This window comes from Grampus griseus (genome assembly GCF_964374135.1).
Source record: "Grampus griseus genome assembly, chromosome: 4".
Lineage (NCBI taxonomy): Eukaryota > Metazoa > Chordata > Mammalia > Artiodactyla > Delphinidae > Grampus > Grampus griseus.
The window spans coordinates 16,894,845-16,916,146 of record NC_138997.1 but is presented as its reverse complement, the minus strand read 5'-3'; the positions used below and the strand labels follow the sequence as shown (position 1 = coordinate 16,916,146).

At 39.8% G+C, this 21,302-nt stretch overlaps 1 protein-coding gene across 2 annotated transcripts in view; it reads right to left on the bottom strand.

Annotated features, from left to right (window-relative positions):
* METAP1 (methionyl aminopeptidase 1) overlaps positions 1-21,302 on the bottom strand; it is a 66,738-nt gene that overhangs the window by 29,346 nt on the left and 16,090 nt on the right. For both annotated transcript variants that reach the window (XM_082653354.1, XM_082653355.1), the window contains exon 2: positions 1,953-2,004. In XM_082653354.1, coding sequence (XP_082509480.1) covers positions 1,953-2,004 — 52 coding nt within the window. The remainder of the gene's footprint in view (positions 1-1,952; positions 2,005-21,302) is intronic.

The following is a 21,302-nucleotide window of genomic DNA, read 5'->3' as shown; positions in this document are numbered from 1 at the left end:
AGGACTGTCATCCACAATGGTAGCTGGGTTCAATTTATTAGGGCGTGAAAGACACAGGGCTGGCAGCTGAGGGCTGACTCTACCCAACACAGCCCAAAGTGATCAAGAATATTAAGCTCACCCACTGAAGAAATCATCCCCTAAGATCCAAGAGGGCACAATCTGAAACACGGCACCATACTAAACTCTAGAGGTATAAGTAAAACACAAACCGTCTTAGTCCAATGCAGTAACAACTACTTAGGAAACACCAGCTGTTTAATTCTCTTGCAGTGTAAGTCATAATGAAATAGCTCTATCCTTAGAAACCCAATATTGAAGAAACAAGCACACTTCAATGAGTTGGCAAACACTTGCAGTAGAGACCCATTCTTTATTTATTTATTTATTTATTTATGGCTGCATTGGGTCTTCGTTGCTACACACGGGCTTTCTCTAGTTGCTGCAAGCGGGGGCTACTCTTTGTTGCGGTGCACGGGCTTCTCATTGCAGTGGCTTCTCTTGTTGCGGAGCACGGGCTCTAGGCACACAGTCTTCAGTAGTTGTGGCACGAGGGCTCAGCAGTTGTGGCTTGTGGGCTCTAGAGCACAGGCTCAGTAGTTGTGGCACACGGGCTTAGTTGCTCTGTGGCACATGGGATGTTCCCGGACCAGGGCTCAAACCCGTGTCCCCTGCATTGGCAGGCGGATTCTTAACCACTGCACCACCAGGGAAGCCCCAAGTTCTTTTAGTAACATACTCTTTCACCTCAATCCTTCAGTTCCCTGTGCTTTAAGTTCCTGAATATAAAATGTTAATAATTGGCTCAAAGAGCTCTAAAAATACCTAACACATTTGATATACAGTATTTAAAGTATAAGTGAATAAAATAAAATGGCATATTTAAACCTATCTCTACACTTTGCAGGTAGCAAATCCTGCCATTTATGCTTTTTAAACTCATTTATTCATATCATTTTTCCTCATCTCTAACCACATTTCCTCCCACAATAGCCTAGCATTTCCGTTAAATGTAGACTTCGCTTTATACAACCACAGAATATATGTCTTTTTAAATTTTTATTTCCTTTTCCTTGAAATGGTGGTTAAACTGACCTCAATGAGATTTTTAAGGTATATACACATATAAAACAATCTATCAAACTTTATTAAATCAGCAAATTCCTTAAAAATATAAAGTAGATGAACTAAAAATACCAAGATCAGTAAGTTGAAAGAAAATCTTATACCAAGAACCACGTACTATCTGCCAATCCACCCATAAGGATGGCAATGCTATAAGAAAAAAAGCCCTTGTCAATTTGCAAGTAATTGTGACGAGTTGTCCTGAGCTAGCCACACTAACGGCTTGAATTTATAGGATGAGTCGCGAAAGCAGAAAAGGCCATTCGAATCAGCAATAGATCAGTGTGGTTGACAGCAATAGCTAAAAAGCAGCCAATAGTTTCACTTTGTGGTGTCTCAAAAAGGAAAACTAAACATTAGACTGTAAGGAATAACATTAAAACATCCAAAAAACAAAGTGATACAATTTTGAGTTAGACAAAGCAACTGAAATTGAAACTAAACAAGAACAAAAGCGATTTGATTAAATGAAGCCAGATAGCTCGTGCGCCCTTGCCTACAACACACAAACGCTTCTAGCAAAGGAAAGCGGGTGCCAAGATGCCAAAAGTTTAGGATGTCCTCTGGTACTGCTCAAGCCAGATCCCACTCGTGGCAGCCATCTCATGTTTTCATGTTACATATGTGAAACAAGATTAACAGAGATATTAGTCATGTTTTATTTAAATGATTACATACCACAAAGAACAAAAAATGTCCTAATTCTAGCTTTTGGGATTATACCATCAGAACATTCAAATATACGCTTTCAGAGCTGGAAGAATTCTTGTCTTCTGCACAAAGCCACTTCTAAGAAAAATGGTATAGAGATGTGTGACTTTACTTACTTGCTTTCTTATGTAGTAACTTGTGAGTAGCCCAGCTTCCTTTAAAACATTCCTAAAAGGAACAAACATGAAAATTAGTGTCACACTTTCCTTTCTTTTTTTAAAAAAAATAAATTTATTTTATTTATTTATTTATTTTTGGCTGTGCTGGGTCTTTGTTGCTGCACACGGCTTTCTCTAGTTGCGGTGAGCGAGGGCTACACTTCATTGCAGTGCGCGGGCTTCGCTTTGCAGTGGCTTCTCTCGTTGTGGAGCATGGGCTTCAGTAGTTGCGGCATGCAGGCTCGGTAGTTGTGGCTCACGGGCTCTACAGCACAGGCTCAGTAGTTGTGGCGCACGGGCTTACTTGCTCCGCGGCATGTGGTATCTTCCCGGACTAGGGATCGAACCCGTGTCCCCTGCATTGGAAGGCAGATTCTCAACCACTGCGTCACCAGGGAAGCCCCCAGGCTTTCCTTAATTAGAAATATTTTAAAGAACTTTATATATAAGAAATAGTTATTGGAAACCTTATTTGTGAAAATCAACATCTGTAACTTCACTACATTAAATATTTGGAAAAGCTTAAAAATGATAATGCCTATATTAAAACTCATTTCATAAAGCAACCTAATGGATTAGAGACCTAAATGTAAGACCGGACACTATAAAACACTTAGAGGAAAACACAGGAAGAACACTCTTTAACATAAATCACAGCAAGATCTTTTTTGATCCACCTCCTAGAGTAATAGAAATAAAAACAAAAAGAAACAAATGGGACCTAATAAAACTTAAAAGCTTTTGCAAAGTAAAGGAAACTGCAAACAAGCTGAAAGGATAACCCTCAGAACGGGAGAAAATATTTGCAAATGAATCAACGGACATAGGATTAATCTCCAAAATATATAAACAGCTCATGCAGCTCAATACTAAAAAACAAACAACCCAATCAAAAAATGGGCAGAAGACCTAAATAGACATTTCTCCAAAGAAGACATACAGATGGCCAAGAAGCACATGAAAAGCTGCTCAACATCACTAATTATTAGACAAATGCAAATCAAAACTACAATGAGGGGGCTTCCCTGGTGGCGCAGTGGTTGGGAGTCCGCCTGCCGATGCAGGGGGCGCGGGTTCGTGCCCCGGTCAGGGAGGATTCCGTGTGCCGCAGAGCGGCTGGGCCCGTGGGTCGTGGCCGCTGGGCCTGCACGTCCGGAGCCTGTGCTCCGCAACGGGGAGGCCGCAGCGGTGGGAGGCCCGCGTACCGCAAAAAAAAAAAAAAAAAAAAACTACAATGAAGTATCACCTCACACCAGTTAGAATAGGCATCATCAGAAAAGCTACAAACAACAAATGCTGGACAGGGTGTGGAGAAAAGGGAACCCTCTTGCACTGTTGGGAATGTAAATTGATACAGCCACTATGGAGAACAGTATGGAGGTTCCTTAAAAAACTAAAAATAGAATTACCATATAACCCAGCAATCCCACTACTGGGCATATACCCTGAGAAAAACCACAATTCAAAAAGGCACATGCACCCCAATGTTCATTGCAGCACTATTTACAATAGCCAGGTCATGGAAGCAACCTAAATGCCCATCGACTGATGAATGGATAAAGAAGATGTGATACATATATACAATGGAATATTACTCAGCCATAAAAAGGAACAAAATTGGATCATTTGTAGAGACATGGATGGATCTAGAGACTGTCATACAGAGTTAAGCAAGTCAGAAAGAGAAAAACAAGTATCGTATATTAACACATATATGTGGAACCTAGAAAAATGGTACAGGTGAACCAGTTTGCAGGGCGGAAATTGAGACACAGATGTAGAGAACAAACGTATGGACACCAAAGGGGGTAAGTGGTGGGTGTTGGTGGGTGGTGGTGTGATGAATTGGGAGACTGGGATTGACATATATATACTAATATGTATAAAATAGATAACTAATAAGAACCTGCTGTATAAAGAAATAAAATTCAAAAAAAATAAATAAAGCAACCTAAACTTCAGATTACATACTTCAAATAAGCCAAAAAACATTAGTCAATATTGTAAATAGTAGCCATAGTTATATTTCAATTTCATGTCATCAAATTATTTTGAAGAATTTGAAAAGAACTCTGAACCAATGAAGTAATCATACACTGCGGGAAATAAAAATAAGGAAAATTTTGCAGATTCTTCCATGATTTATAGTAGTTTGACTCCCAGTTAGTCATATCCACTTTGTTTACTATGTGCTGACAGCCCTACTAGACTAGACTGTAAGCTCCGTGAGGGAAGGGACTATGTCAAGTTTACCACTATATCTCCAGAGCCAAGCAGAGCGCCTGGCACATGGAGGAGTTTCAGTGAACACCTGCATATTGATCAGAATGGATAAATAAATAACTAGAAAGACTAGACTTTTCACTTGGGAAAATACGTTCGTGTGACATAATTCAGACACCAGTAAGTAGTACTGAATTGGGAAAATGAATTCAAGTAGTAAATTGAATTCAAGTAATGAACTCAAGTAATAAATTGGAAAAATGAATTCAACCAGACATAGATTTTACTGATGCTTTGACTTTTATAGTCTTTCCTTCAAATAATTTAAAATTACTCAAATAAATCATACAAATACTAAGAAATTTCACAAATCCCTACAAACGTTTTGACTTTGCAAACACACAAAAAAATCCAGGAATAAGAGGAAAGCTAAAGAAAAAATAGAAGGAGAAATAAAGAAAAATCCCTAGGACTATGTAGTAATCAACACCCATTACACCAGTGATGCTAAAAGCTGCTTTCCCTAGAGATTTACCCAACAGCCTCCGCTGGTTTCCCCCTCCAGGGCCAGACCTTCACTACTTCCCCTTCACTCCCCTCGCATCTTCCGCAACCAGCAGCAGTTGAGTCAAAAATCCCAGATTAACCCATTACCTCCTACTACAACCTACAACCTCAACAGACTTCAACTGTATAAAAAGGTGTATGCAACATTAAAGACTTCTCCAGTTTTGAAGCTGAAACCGAGCTCAGTCTTTTGGGGAGGATGGGAGATATAGGAGGCAGAATAATGGTGCCTAAAGACGTCCGTGTCCTAATCCTCAAAACCTGTGAATATGTTAGTTTACAACTAAGGTAAAGGGGAATATAAGCTATTAATCAGCTGACTTGGAGAATGGGGAAGACTATACTGTTTACCCAGGTGGGACTAATGTGATCACAGGGTCCTTAAGAGGTGGAAGAGGAAGGCAGAAGGAGTCAGAGAAAGATGTAATGATGGAAGCATGGCCACAGAAATGTTACATCACTGGCTATGAAGACAGAGGAAGGGAGCCACCAGCCAAGGGATGCAAGAAGCCTCTAGAAACTGAAAAGAGCAAATAACACATTCTCCTAGAGTCTCCAGAAAGGAATGCCAACCTGCCAACACGTGCTTTTAGCCCTGAGACCTGTGTCAGACATACTGAACCGCAAGATAACAAAGCTGTGTTGTTTGAAGCCACCAAGTTTGTTGTAATTTGTTTTGGCAGCTATAGAAAACTAATACAGGAAGGAAACTAGAGGTACCCCTATCTGTTGTCACTGCAAAAACCACTCACAACTGGCACAAAAATCAATTCCTCCCCACCATGGAGTTATAGGAAATTGGTAGAAAAACAAATATTTTTCTATGATTTTACCACAAAAGAGGATTATTAAGATTAATCGAAAAGTCCCAAGAACTAAAAAGGAATAAATTATTTCTTCAGTATTAACCTATTACATCAGGGGTTGCCAACCCCCGAGCCACAGACCGGTACTGGTCTGTAGCCTGTTAGGAACCAGGCCGCACAGCAGGAGGTAAGCAGCGGGGCGGGTGAGCGAATGAAGCTTCATCTGTATTTACAGCCGCTCCCCATCGCTCGCATTACCGCCTGAGCTCCACCTCCTGTCAGATCAGCAGCATTAGATTCTCACAGGAGCTGCACATGCAAGGCATTTAGGTTGTGCGCTCCTCATGAGAATCTGATGCCTGATAATCTGAGGTGGAGCTGAGGGGGTGATGCTAGCACTGGGGAGCGGCTGCAAATACAGATTATCATTAGCAGAGAGGTTTGACTGCACAGAGACCTTAATCAATCAATTGCTTGCAGACTCACATCAAAACCCTATCAGTGAGTGGCAAGTGAAAATGACCTCAGGGCTCCCACTGATTCTGCATTATGGTGAGTTGTATAATTATTTCATTATATATTACAATGTAATAATAATAGAAATAAAGTGCACAATAGATGTAACATGCTTGAATCATCCCGAAACCATACTGCCCCCCCGCACCCTGGTCCATGGAAAAATTGTCTTCCACGAAAGCAGTCCCTGGTGCCAAAAAGGTTGGAGACCGCTGCATCACATAAGAAAGGAAAACTCAATGTTGAATTGTAATAGGAAGACAACCATAGTAAAAACTGTAAATTATCATTTACTAAATATATGTGCACTATACACCTATATTTCAATTCATCCTCACAAAAACCCTGCGAGGCAGATGGCACTGTCCCCATTTCACAAATGATAAAACTGAAGCACAGATAAACTAGATAATTTGTCTATCACATAACAGAACCGTACCTGGCAGAAGGAGGACTCAAAACCAGGATTACCTGACTACAAGTCATGCTTTCTCACTGTTTTACAGTGTGTGAATGGGCTGGGCGGGGTGGGGGGGAGGGGTGTTTTGCGCATACTCAATTCAAAACACTGATTTAGCACCAAACCTGGAACTAGAAAACACAGGTGTGATTAAGCTATACCATGTGTTAGCTATACCATTATAAGCTCTAAAATTTTACCTTTAAATTTAGGAAATGATGATACTTACTACCAGTTTAATGGATCCTCAGTTGCTCCACCTATAAAGTGGGTTGATTTTCTCCAAGAGAAGATCACATAGCAGATTAAAGGAGATAATGCAACTAACATATATAAAAGTAGTTAAAGTGTCTAGCACATAGCAAGTATCAACGTATGACATCTTAGTGCTTATCACCATACCCAGCATTAAGCAGGTTTTCTCCACAACCGTTAGGGAAGAAACAAATATAATGTGATCATATACACAAAAGCCTTCTAGGGGATTCCCTGGTGGTCCAGTGGTTAGGTCTCCATGCCCTTTCACTGCCAAGGGCCTGGGTTCAAATCCCTGGTGAGGGAACTAAGATCCCACATGCTGCACAGTGCAGCCAATAAAAAAAAACCTTGTAGGGGCTTCTCTGGTGGCGCAGTGGTTGAGAGTCCGCCTGCCGATGCAGGGGACACGGGTTCGTGCCCCGGTCCGGGAAGATCCCACGTGCCGCGGAGCGGCTGGGCCCGTGAGCCGTGGCCACTAAGCCTGCGCGTCCGGAGCCTCTGCTCCGCAACGGGTGGGGCCGCGGCGGTGAGAGGCCCGCGTACCGCAAAAAAAAAAAACAAAACAAAACAAAAAACAAAACAAACAAAAAAAAAACCTTGTAGCTGTAGAAGGAAACGTGAACTGCTTTCATCACTTTCCAGGACAGACTGCAAGCTGCCTGCTTCATAGCCATCCTCCCCTTTCCTCAACAGCCAAAGAATCCTGCTAGAGTGGAGTTGTGGGAACACTGCTAAAAACATTCCCAGCCTCCTTGAAGCTGCAGGTGGACACGTGACCCAGTCTGGCCAGCCAAGTGTAAGCCCAGTTGTTGGGTGGGGCTTCTGCAAAGCTTCTGAGAAAAGAAACACCTATCTTTTACTCTTTGCCCTTTCCCCTCTTCAAACCCGGAGATGTTGCCTGAAGTGAAGTAGCAGTGCTGTGCCTGCAAAACGACAAGCACACCCCAAGAAGCCTGGGTCCCTAATGACTTTGTGGAGCTGCTGTTCCAAGTCCCAACACATCCACCTCCAGACTCCTCATCATAGTAGAAAAACAATAACAGAGACGTCAGTAAAAAAACTCCACAACTTTAGTTTTGGTGGATATACTGGTTAGAAATTGCATTGGATTATGAGGTACGAAAACTCAAAGAACACTGGGATAAACAATCACTCACCTGTTTAATAAAAGACAAAAAGGGGGCTGGAGGAGTGATGGGTGAAAGCAGCAATAATAAAATCCCTGGAACCTGTAAAATGTTACCTTATTCGGGAAAGGGGTTGCTGCATATGTGATTAAATTAAGGATTTTATGATAGGGAAATTACCCTGGATTATGCAGGTTGGCCCTAAATGCCATCATCACGAGTGTCCTTGTAAGAAGGAGGAAGAGGGGGGTTCACACACAGAGAAAAGGAAAACGTAATGTGCCTAGGAGGGCAGAGATCAGAGTGATGTGGCAGAGCCCCTGGAGGGAGCGCGGCCCTGCCAGCACCTTGATTTAGGTTCAATGAAACTGATTTTGGACTTCTGGCCTCCAGAACTAAAAGAGGATAAACGTCTGTTGTTTTAAGCCACTCAGTGTGGGGGATTTGTTACAGCGGCCACAGGAAACTAATACAGTGACTAACAAGACATCAGGGCACACACTGAAACAGGGTGAGGGACTAACTACAGTCTTTCTGAAGCTTTTTCCACTTACATGTACTTATTTATGGACTCAACAATTTTCTAGAAGATTAAATTTGCCAAGCAGCCGATTTCCCACCCAATAGCCACTCTACTCTGTCTTATATCTTATGTAAAATTGATAGAGATTTTTTAAATGCTACTATATTAATATATCCCAACACAAATAACCATTTTTAAAATGAATTTTATCTTCTACAGACAATGTACTAATTTTAAATGCTTGCTCAGGGCCATATATAATATTTTGTATGTCCAAATATTCAAATACAGATTAGAAAGTGAACATCTTTAATGTATAATGATACCATCTAGGCTTGAGTACACATTTCACTGTATCAATTCCTATAGTACAAGACTTAACATTTTCAGACCACTGAAGGCTTTGAGAATCTTGGGAAAGCAATCATTCCCCTCCACAGAAAAAAAAATTATCCATGCACATATAAAATACAGAGTGCCATGTGGTTGTAACGTGCACTCTGTACTTGTATGTATGAATGAGTGAATGAACAGACTTGTATGCCCATGTTTATATGCGCATAGGTGCTGGGCATTCGGCAGTGAACAATATAGGCCTATTCTAGACAAATATTACATGGCTAATCACACAATTTACTACATAGTTTAAATCATAAGGGCTAAACAGAAAAAATACACAGTGCTATGAGAAGAAGTGGAAGACAAGAGCTAAAGACAGAGGCAGAGATAAGAGCCTGTTAAAAATTCTGGTCTATTGGGGCTTCCCTGGTGGCGCAGTGGTTGAGAGTCCACCTGCCGATGCAGGGGACACGGGTTCGTGCCCCGGTCCGGGAAGATCCCACATGCCGCGGAGCGGCTGGGCACGTGAGCCGTGGCCACTAAGCTTGCGCGTCTGGAGCCTCTGCTTCGCAAAGGGAGAGGCCACAACAGTGAGAGGCCCGCATAACGCAAAAAAAAAAAAAAAAAAAAAAATTCTGGTCTATTCTAATGACAACAGAAAAAGCCACTAAAGGGTTTTAAATGAAGGAACAACCTGATGAAGACTTGAGTTTACAGCATCCCTGATCTCCATCCACACACCCCAAATTAAAACTTTAATACACAGAATGGTCCTAAAGAACTCCATAAAGCTGATTTTTAATACAGGCAGTCCTTGCTTTGCATAGTAGTAAGCAATCATACAAGCTGTAACCGTAAAAAGCAATATTCAGGGCTTCCCTGGTGGCGCAGTGGTTAAGAATCCGCCTGCCAATGCAGGGGACACAGGTTTGATCCCTGGTCCGGGAAGATCCCACATGCCACAGAGCAATTAAGCCCATGCGCCACAACTACTGAGCCTGCAGTCTAGAGCCCACGAGCCACAACTACTGAGCCCACGTGCCACAACTACTGAAGCCTGCGTGCACAGAGTCCGTGCTCTGCAACAAGAGCAGCCACTGCAGTGAGAAGCCCGCGCACCGCAACAAAGAGTAGCCCCCGCTCGCCGCAACTAGAGAAGCCTGTGCACGGCAACGAAGACCCAATACAGTCATAAATAAATAAATAAATAAATAAATAAATAAATAAATAAATAAATGAACAAGATGTTTAAGAAAAATTCTTGTACTGTAGGTTATAAATATACAGGAAACTGGAAAAGTAAAACTAATATTTGTTTAGTATACTGTAATTTAAAACATCAGATATATTGAAAATTAGGGTATTTTATTTCTTTATTTTAAAACTTATCAAGACTAATTTGAACACGTGTGCCTTCTTCCCACTGTATAACTCAGTAAACAGAGTGAATATCTTTGTTATGCTTGGCAGATTGTCATACTCCTTTTTAGGTTTAAAACAGCTTCCAAATTTTATCCTTTGCACTCTCAATACCTCTGAGAGTTCTTTTAATGTAAAGTTTTTTGTTGGTGTCACTTCCCCTGAGACACCATCATTCTTTTCATCACAACCATTTTCCTCATTTATGTCAACAAGTCTGTCCGACTTCCTCTGGCTGCACATCTACAGAGTCTCTAGAAAGGTGGGCAATGTCAACACTCCCCTGGGTCAGCTGTTTCTTCCACAACTCCATTTATGTTCCATTTAGATTTCACTTCTAGCATTAACACTTAGCACTTCTTTGCTGCACTTCCATCTTTTTTAGCCAATTCCTTCTTTCAATGATCCATTTTTGTAAAATGTCACATAAGTTTATCATTGGGAAACAAGAAAGCTAGGCAACTACAGGCTCTGCTGTCTGCAAGAGAACCGAGTGACAGATGCACAGGGACCAATCGCTGACAGGCTTTGAACGAAGTGGAGGGACTGGTCACTCACTGATCAAGACGCACAGCTGTGATTTACGCAGTGATCTGAGGACTGAAGAGCTAGCAATGAAGTCTTATGTACTTCATGTCATTACTCATGTTGTTCGGAGACTGGTTTTAACTACTCTATGGTAACTAGATTCATGCATATCAAAACTGCAAAATAAGATCTGCATTTATATAGCTGGCAACCCAATACAACCTATTTATAAACTTTTCTAAATAGGTTATGTGAACAAAGTACTTTTGCCTCACCCAGCATCTTTTTTTGACCTCACAGAAGCTGACACATATTTCCTTAAATAAAATAACATCTCTATCCCAACTGATTCATTTAGAGAACACAGAAGTTTACACACCAATTTAACTCAAGAAAGGGAGGGGAAAGAACGAACCATCAGAGAGGAGAGATAAAAGAAGCATTTAAAATGTTAAAGAAAATTAGTATTTTCACCTAATTTTTTTTAACACTACAAAAAAATCCATTGCCTACTTACTACTAAGGATAATTCATAAAGGGTTTATAGGTAGGGACAACTCAAAACTCACATGATTTTCTAAATTAAGTTTAGGGCAGCAGCTAAAATCATGGACTTTGAAGTCAGACAGACTTGTCCCATAGCTTGATCATTTATTAGCTGTAAGGGGAAAAAAAATCTTAATATCTCCACGTTCCACTTTCCTCAACTGCAATGTAGGGAAAACTGTGTAAAAATGTGTGGCCAATAACAGTTTTATCAATTTTATTATTTTTTTAATAGATTTATTTATTTTTGGCTGCATTGGGTCTTCGTTGCTGTGCGTGGGGCTTTCTCTAGTTGCGGCGAGCAGGGGCTACTCTTCATTGCGGTGTGCGGGCTTCTCATTGCAGTGGCTTCTCTTGTTGTGGAGCTTTCTACGTGCACGGGTTTCAGTAGTTGTGGCTCGCAGGCTCAGTAGTTGTGGCTCACGGGCTCTAGAGCGCAGGCTCAGTAGTTGTGGCACACGGGCTTAGTTGCTCCGCGGCATGTGGGATCTTCCCGGACCAGGGATCAAACCCATGTCCGCTGCATTGGCAGGCAGATTCTTAACCACTGCGCCACCAGGGAAGTCCCTCAATCTTATTATTTTTAAAAGCAATTTAAACTTGAAATTTGAAAAGATGGTGCACCTGTATATTTTTAACATGTCTGTGTCAACCCTGCCCTGAATTCTTAGCTTATGAAAACTTATGGCAGTTAGGCAGCTAGTGATGACTGTAACCTTTGTAGCTGACTAGCATCACTGTCCACAGAACCTGCGCATTGGGAAAGGGGATGCAAGAGTCGGGAAGAGGGACTTCCCTGATGGCACAGTGGTTAAGCATCTGCCTGCCAGTGCAGGGGACACGGGTTCGATCACTGGTCCGGGAAGATCCCACACATGCTTCAGAGTAACTAAGCCTGTGAGCCACAACTACTGAGTCCGCGTGCTGCAACTTCTGAAGTCCGGTCACCTAGAGCCCTTGTTCCGCAACAAAAGAAGCCACCGCAATGAGAAGCCCGTGCACCACAACGAAGAGTAGCCCCCGCTCGCCACAACTAGAGAAAGCCCACGCGCAGCAATGAAGACCCAAGGCAGCCAAAAATAAATAAAATTTAAAAAAAAAAAAAAGAGTCAGGAAGAACCTTAGGTTTGAACAGGCTCTCCAGCCAACACAGAGACCATCACAGAGAACAGCCTGCCAGCTCAAGGTGTGTGAGCACAACTTGTGACTAACCTTTGGCAGAATTCTAAGCTATTCAGACACAAAAGCAAACCTTAGGAAGCCAGGTTTTAGGGTTTTTTTTTTAATTTTTTAAATTAAAGAAACATTGAGCAGAGACATCAGTAGCCACTGTAAAGGAGACAAAAGTCAGAGGTTCACAGATTTAGTCCAACTACAAAACCCAAACAGAATGTATGGCACAGCTATTTAAGGAACCACTGAACTGGTGATGAGTCTACCATCCTCCCCCACCAAAATCACCAGGGGCAACATGGAAGTGCCCACCGGGGCACAAACACAGAGCAGTCCAGAAGCCCTCTAATTCTGGCTCAAGGAACAGGAAAGGGAACTCCTAGTGCTCAGAATACAGTCCACCTTCTTTTCTTGTTTCTCTCTTCTCACACCCCAAACCCCAAGTGATCCTGAGGCGACCCACAATGTGAGCTCATAGGAGTCAAAGTTCTGAGGAAGAGGCATCTCCTCTCTCATCAGTGAAGCTGTGGTCCAGCGAGGGTGGGGCCGAACCCCATTGCTTTCTTCTCTCTGTGTCCTCCTGTCATTTGGCCCAGACAAAGGCACTGTCATGAAGTATGCGGCAAAGCAGGTAACTAAAACCCCAGCTTTCTGGCCAGAGGACCAAAAATGAGGATTCCCAAGGAACCGGAAAGTACCAGGAAGGAGCACCAGAAAGTGACCCCATAAAGTTGTTCATAATACAATACTGATGTGTGTGAGAACAGAATAGAGAGACCATCGTCCAGGTCTCAGGGACAAATCTGAATGGCACTGCTAGGTTTTGAAAACTGAACTGACACTGGACACAAAGAAGGCATGTTAGAACTTGCAAGCTGAACCTAACCAGATTATTACCCAGCTAAAACTTAAAATATCAACATTCTTCACAAGATTTAAACAAGACTCAAGATCTCATAATATTCAAAATCCCTAGGATACAATCTAAAATTATTCAGCATATAAAGAACCTAGACAATTTCAATTTACAAGGGAAATGAGTCAACAGACACCGATGCTAAGATGACACCAACGTTGGCATTAACTGACAAACACTTTAAAGCAGCTATTATTAAAACATTCCAACAATCAATCAAAACACTCTTCAATCAATGGAAAAAGAAAATCTTTACAAAGAAGATGTAAAGAAAAACCAAATGAAAATTTTAAAATTGAAAAATACAATGCCAAACTAAAAAACTAATTGGATGTACTGAATAGCATAATGAAGATGTCAAAGGAAAGATGCAGTGAACTAAAAGATTGAAAGAAATTATCCCATTTGAACACAGAAAAGTTTTTTTAAAAAACATGAACAGAGCCTCAGGACCTATATGACATAACAAAGAAAATTACTAAGGGTAAAGAGGAAAATTACAGAATGTTTTTTTTAAAAGATCAATTAACTAAGATGATGTAACAGTCTAAACTGTATATATCAAACAACAGAGCTTCAAAATACATGAAGCAGAAAGTAACAGAAGTGCAAGAAGAAAAAGAAAAATCCATAATATAGTTGGAAACAAAAATCAACAACCATTCATGATAAAAACTCTCAGTAAACTAGAAGAGAATTTCCTCAACTTGATAATGATCATCTACAAAAAGTCTACAGATTATATCATAGTTAATGTGAAAGACACAGTGTTTTCTCCCTAAGATCAGAAACAGACAAGGATGTCTACTTTCAACATGCATATTTCAACATCATACTGGAAGTCTTACAATGCAACAAGGTAAGAAAAATATAAAAGGCATACAGACCGGAAAGGAAGAAATTAAACTGTCCCCATTCAAAGCTGACATAATTACCTATATAAAAATACCAAGGGAGGGCTTCCCTGCTGGCGCAGTGGTTGAGAGTCCGCCTGCCGATGCAGGGGACGCGGGTTCGTGCCCAGGTCCAAGAAGATCCCACATACTGCGGAGCGGCTGGGCCCGTGAGCCATGGCCGCTGAGCCTGCGCGTCCGGAGCCTGTGCTCCGCAATGGGAGAGGCCACATCAGTGGGAGACCCGAGTACCGCAAAAAAAAAAAACAAGGGAAAAAAATCTGCCAGAACTAAAATATCAGTTCAGCAAGGCCATAAATACAAGGTCAACGCACAAAAACCAACCATATTTCTATATACTGGCCATGTGTAATTGGGAATACACAAAGTAACACCATTTACAATCACTCCTCCCAATATTAAATAAATAGTATAAATATAACAAAAGACGTACAGGAGCTGTATGCTGAAAACTAAGAAACAATGATAAAAGAAATCAAGTAAGAATTAAATAAATAGACATCCTGTGCTCTTGAAGTAGAAGACTAAATACAAGAAAGATGTCAATTCTCCTCAAATTCATTTATAAGTTTTTGTTTGTTTGTTTTTGTTTTTTTCGGTACGCAGGCCTCTCACTGTTAAATAATGTTATTAGGAACTGGTATTGAATCCTATCAAATTCATTTTAAGCATCTTCATAAGCGATTTTTTGTATCTGATGTAATGATTTGATATATTATATTAATAACTTCACGTATTATTTAATGATTTCTACCTCCCTGAAATAAACTAGCTGACTATGGTGGATTATTCCTTTACATACTGCATAATGCAACTTAGTAATATTTGTTTTACGAAGTTGTATGCATTTTATGTCTCTCGATATGTATTGCTGGATATTTTAATCCAGGGTTTTCTTGCTGCTCTTTCTTCCCTTTCCTGTCTACCTGCCATTTCACTATTACTACCAACCCTTATTATTACTGGCCAACAGATAATAGGGAAGGATAATACTCTGCTTCAAAATCTTGTCTCAAAAATAAAAATAGCCCTGTCATCATCTTAATGAGTAAAAAGGACCAAGTGGTGAGTATCTATAAAGGAAGGTTCCCATCAAGCTGGGTTAGCACGACATCACCTTCCATTATAGATAAAAGCCTGTCCACCCTTGACATTTGCTAATGGAAACTACCATTTGGTGAGGGACTTTTTTGTGCCAGGCACCTTACATGTACTATATCATTAAAACTTCACACTAATCCTAGGAACTGCATATTAATATTCCCATTTTACAGATGGGGAAACTAAAGCAGGAAAGGGGTAAATAATATGAACCAGTTCAAACAGCTGTCGGGTGGCAGAGCTGGAACTGCAACACAGGGCTCTCTGGCTCCAAAGTCTACTCTCTTTCTATCTAGCTACAAGGCTCACAGGACAGTGCTCTGAAGAAGCAACGGCTCAGTAAAAGGGATAAGATTCAGCTCTGCACCACAATCTCCCACCCCAATCCCTTGCCCTATGCATCTCCTCCATCTGGCTGTCCCTGAGTTGTATCCTCTATAATAAACTGGTAAACATAAATAAAAGCAAAAACAATCTAGCAGCATATAGAGGAGAGAGGAAGAAGCAGGTGAGATCTAGGTAAAAGGAAACAGATTTAAGAAAAAAGGTTAAATAAAATTTTTAGCTTAAAAAATTTTTTATATAAATATGAAAAATACATAAACATTTCTCAGTGTATACTAAGAACTGGCAAAGGATAAAGTCAAAGAAGAAACGAAAGACTGGTCTCAAACAGAATCATACTTACCACTTATTAAACATTCCATAATTAAATGTTTTCATCCACAGAGCTTATATTACTGTATGTTAATTCTCTTACGTTAGTAATTATTTTCCTACTAGACACTATAATAAACCATGTTATCAAGAAAGTTTCTTATTGAATTCTGTTGACTAATATGCTGATTAAGAGATGCACCACGTTCTTTGAAAACACCTTGGGATACATAGCAAACTGTTAATATTTAATAGAGATCCTGGGGAATTAGAGATAAATTTGGGGAGAAGCACTCATCACTTCAAAATTCTCTACAACTATCATGTATTATCATTTTTAATAAACAAAATATAATATTACTATAATAAAATAATTTCCGAGATTTTCATGGAATTAAAACACATACACAGAAAAACACTCAGCATCAAAACTATACTGAATAGAATTTAACCATCCTGATGCATCAGTAGCTCCCAGAAAGGACTTTACATAAACAGAATAAACTCATTAACTTTAAATTACAATATTGTAAAGTTATTAAATGCTAAGCAAGGGAGTTCCCTAGTGGCCTAATGGTAAGGATTCCAGGCTTTCACTGCCATGGCCCGGATTCAATCTCTGGTCTGGGAACTGAGATCCTGCAAGCTGTGGGGCACGGCCAAAAAAAAAAAATGCTAAGCAAATCACTCCACTAGATTACTAATTCTTCATGTTGGTAAAATGCAACCTCTAAATAACAAAAATGAGCAAACTTTGCCAGAATGTTATACAGCATGACTTTTTAAACTCCTTCTGGTGGGTTACAAGCAAGTCTTTTCTTCCTCATTTTCAAATAAAGAAAACAAAATAAATCATAAAACTACCTGCCTATTCAAGAAGACCTACTAGACACAAGGTAGAGGAAGGAATACGGTAACACTAAAAAGTTCAGAAAAATGTCCTTTCAAGAAGATATAACAAGCCTATTTTATAAATTCTAGAGATACTGCTATTATCAACCACATTGCCGTACTGTGGTTCCATAACTATAACACTTGGTTGTTTCTATTTTGAAACTTTCAACAAATAGAAGGTTTAAGAGTTGCCAAAATCAATCATTTAATATTAAATGAGTGCTCAATATATAAAAAGCATTCCTGAATTTGAAAGTACCTATTCTGGGTCCAAACTAAGGTATTCCATGTAAAATTGCTATTAAATACCTTCTACCATCACACACACACACACACACACACACACACACACACACACACACACACACCTCTAACTAACAAAATTATTTCTAACTAAAGGGCATAAAATATAAAACTGCTACCCATATGTGGTTTTAAATTAGTAACAAATGCTTTATAACCCTAGAAAGGAAAATATTTTCTCAAAATGTTATTTCTCAAGGAAATTTTCCATGAAATATTTTAACAAGATGTACAATCAGAGGATGCTACATTAAAGAAGATAAAAGAAAACCACAGGATGATGTGAGATGATCCCCTCCCCATCCCACCCACCTCCCTACAAAAAAAAAAAAAAAAAAAACTCACTATACAACAGATCTAGAGATGGACTAAACCAGGTTGGAGAGGTCAGAAGACTCTGGAAGAGACTCTTCAAGAACACGAAACCAAGTAAAGAATACCAAGTATGTTTAAATATACTAAAAAAAGACTTAAAAAACCAGGGGAAGGGTTGGGGTAATTAAAGACAAGTACACAGAAAGCTAAGTAATGAGTTACACAGGAAAGGAAAGGTAATCACTATGTAATAATATTACATAACACTTATTTAGAGCCTACTATGTGCTAGGCACTATTTTAATTACATAGGTTAAGTGCTAACAACCGTATGAGCTAGATACTATTTATGTAGTACTCATTTTACGGATGAGAAAAGTTGAGCCACACAGAAGTTAAATGACTTGCCCAAGGTCACACAGCTAATAAGTGGCAAGTAGACTACATGACTCATAACCACCTTACGAGTCAGAAGACAGGCACATGGCAGGTGAGGAGTGTAATAGCTAAACCCTTCTTCTGCCATTCCAGGAAGCCTAGAGAGAAGGCCTAAAACCAGATTATCGAGACAGAGCAACTTAACCATGTATTTTAGAGATATGGAATTAAGTACCAAAATAATCTGTTGAAAATGGTGAAAGATAAAAAGTTCTGGGGATACAATGTACAACATGATGAGTGTAGTTAACAATATTCTACTGTATATTTGAAAGTTGCTTAAGAGAGTAAATCTTAAAAAGTTCTCATCACAAGGGGAAAAAACTGAAACTATGCGAGGTGATGAACATTAACTAAACTTACTGCGGTAATCATTTCACAATATATACATGTATCTAATCATTATGTTGTATACCTTAAACTTATACAATGTTATGTCAATTATTTCTCGATAAAACTGGGATAAAATGTTGAAAGAGATATCTGGTATAGGGTGTAAGGATTATAGACTATTTGACTCTAAGCCATGTGCATGTCTTTTCAAGAATCAAAGCCATATTTAAAAAATAATAATTGGGGGCTTCCCTGGTGGCACAGTGGTTAGGAATCTGCCTGCCAGTGCAGGGGACACGGGTTTGATCCCTGGTCCAGGAAGATCCCACATGCCACAGAGCAACTAAGTCCGTGCGCCACAACTACTGAGCCTGCGCTCTAGAGCCCATGAGCCACAACTACCGAGCCTGTGTGCCACAACTACTGAAGGCTACGCACCAAGAGCCCGTGCTCTGCAACAAGAGAAGCCACTGCAAGAAGAAGCCCACGCACCACAACAAAGAGTAGCCCCCACTTGCCGCAACCAGAGAAAAGCCCACATGCAACAATGAAGACCCAATGCAGCCCCAAAAATAAAATAATAAAATAAAATAATAAAATAAATTTATTTAAATAATAATTGGTATAATAATCTCTAAACTGTACAGTGTATATATATTAAGTTTCCTTTCCTACAGACAGTATTTTAAGTTGAACGCCATTTTCCAGCTGCATGAAGATTCCATCTAAAAGACAAACTGTTTTCTTATTCTGAGTTAAGGCATCTTGTCACTTGAAGCACACTTTAAAACAATTAATACAGCATTAAGGCAATGTGTTTATACTTTCCGCTCACAGTGTTACTAACCGGACAAGTTACTCTTTGCCCCACAACTAAGTATCCCCCCAGTGGCAAAAACACACAGCTCACCTCTTTCAGTCTCTTCCTGGGGGACATCACCTTAAGGTGAACAAGGCTTGACAGACTGGCATCAAGGAACACAATCATGTTATTCTTTTTTTTTTCACATCAATCTCACATCCTTCCTAACGTTGTCGTCTTCAGTGACCTATCTCTTACAGTGGGTATGTCTACACATTCACCATTATTTGTTGATTGTTCCTAGCTTCTCCACTCAAAAGGTAATGTTATTTACAACAGGAAAACATACAGAAATCCAATCATCAAATCTTCTTGAATTCTAAATAAATAAAGATTTTCGATTCTATTTGCTAATGCTTGCCATCTGGAGTGTATCAGAGTAGATGCCAAGTTTTTCTTTGTACCGCTACTGATCACAGAACTCTTGTAAAAAGAAATCTAGAGCAATCTTTTGAATTTAAAACAGAACAAAGAGCTGCTCTGAGACAGGAGCAGCGAGGGGGAGCCACTCTCACCTGTGCCCAATTTCATATCTTCTCTTTCAAAGCAATTAAGCTTAAATAAGAAGATGCCCTCCTCTCCTCCATCCAAAACTTACCTTCCTGCAAGAGTTTAGAAGATAACAAATGACTTTAAATACCACCTTCTCTGTAAAACTCCTCCTGTCCCCCAGTGACAAATGACATTTCTTCTAAACCCTTTAGCAATTACTGCCTCTACAATTCAATTAATAATCTATTTCATTGTAATCTCTGTTGATTTGATCTCGGGTAAACTTTGAACAAACTAAAAGCAGTATAAGTTTTTTAAAGGAACTATATTTCAAAACGCTTCTCCTCTACTGTCACTTCAAAGTAAAAAGCCCAAGACAATGTGTAAAGACCAACATTTAAGATTTGGTACACACCTTAAGTTAAGGTACACACCGTAAGTATTCATGGTAAACTAATTTTTTCATATCTATTCTGAAAAGTCATAAGCTATGGAGCAATTACCAAGATTTTAAAATAATCCTCCTTGACTCTATTTCAGCAAAACAAACCCCACGTTCAACAAGATTGTGAACATACTCCTAGAAAAGCAGAACACGCTTCACATTTTTCAGACTACTTGGTATTCTGAAGAAGTTTACAATGCACTGGGGATCAATGCTATACCACATCGATTTTTCTCCCAACTATGTTTTCAATGTAGCTATCATCAACTAACATTTTGAAATTCATCACATTCATTGAAAAGTAGCTATCCAAATAAATAGCCTTGTATTTTCCTCAGAGGATTTCAGAGTGTTTTATACGTGGTTCATGAAACTTACATCAAATCCCAGCTTTAATAAGAGGACTAAGAGGATTATTCTCATTAAATAAACTGAGGAACTGTCTTACAAAACAACTAACTTAGCTAAAGGCTTATATTTCAAAATACATGAAGATCTGGGCTTCCCTGGTGGCGCAGTGGTTCAGAGTCCGCCTGCCGATGCAGGGGACACGGGTTCGTGCCCCGGTCCGGGAAGATCCCACATGCCGCTGAGCGGCTGGGCCCGTGAGTCATGGCCGCTGAGCCTGCGCGTCCGGAGCCTGTGCTCCACAACGGCAGAGGCCACAACAGTGAGAGGCCCGCGTACCGCAAAAAAAAAAAAAAAAAAGTGCTTAAGATGGTGACGTCTCTATGTCTTTTTTAACCACAGTAAGAAAGAAATTCATTTTTTAAAAGTTACAAAACTGTATACCTGTGTATAATAAAGAAAAACGATCCTGTTTTTGTTTTCAAAAGATAAAAACAACAGGTAACATTTAAATGTGTACTACATGCCAAGCACTGATTTAGGGACTTACTATGCATTAACTGTTAATCCTTACAACTCTAAAGGGTAGGTACTATTATTTCCCATTCTACAGATGAGGAAACTGAAGCACAGAGAGATTAATTAACATGTAAAAGAACCACACAGCTAATTAATCACAAAGCCAGGATTTAAATGCAGGTCCTCTGTACACAGTATCCATGCTCTAACCTCTATGTAATATATACATAAAAGTCTGAAAAGACAATAAACCAAACTGTTAACACTCTCTTAGGATATGATCATG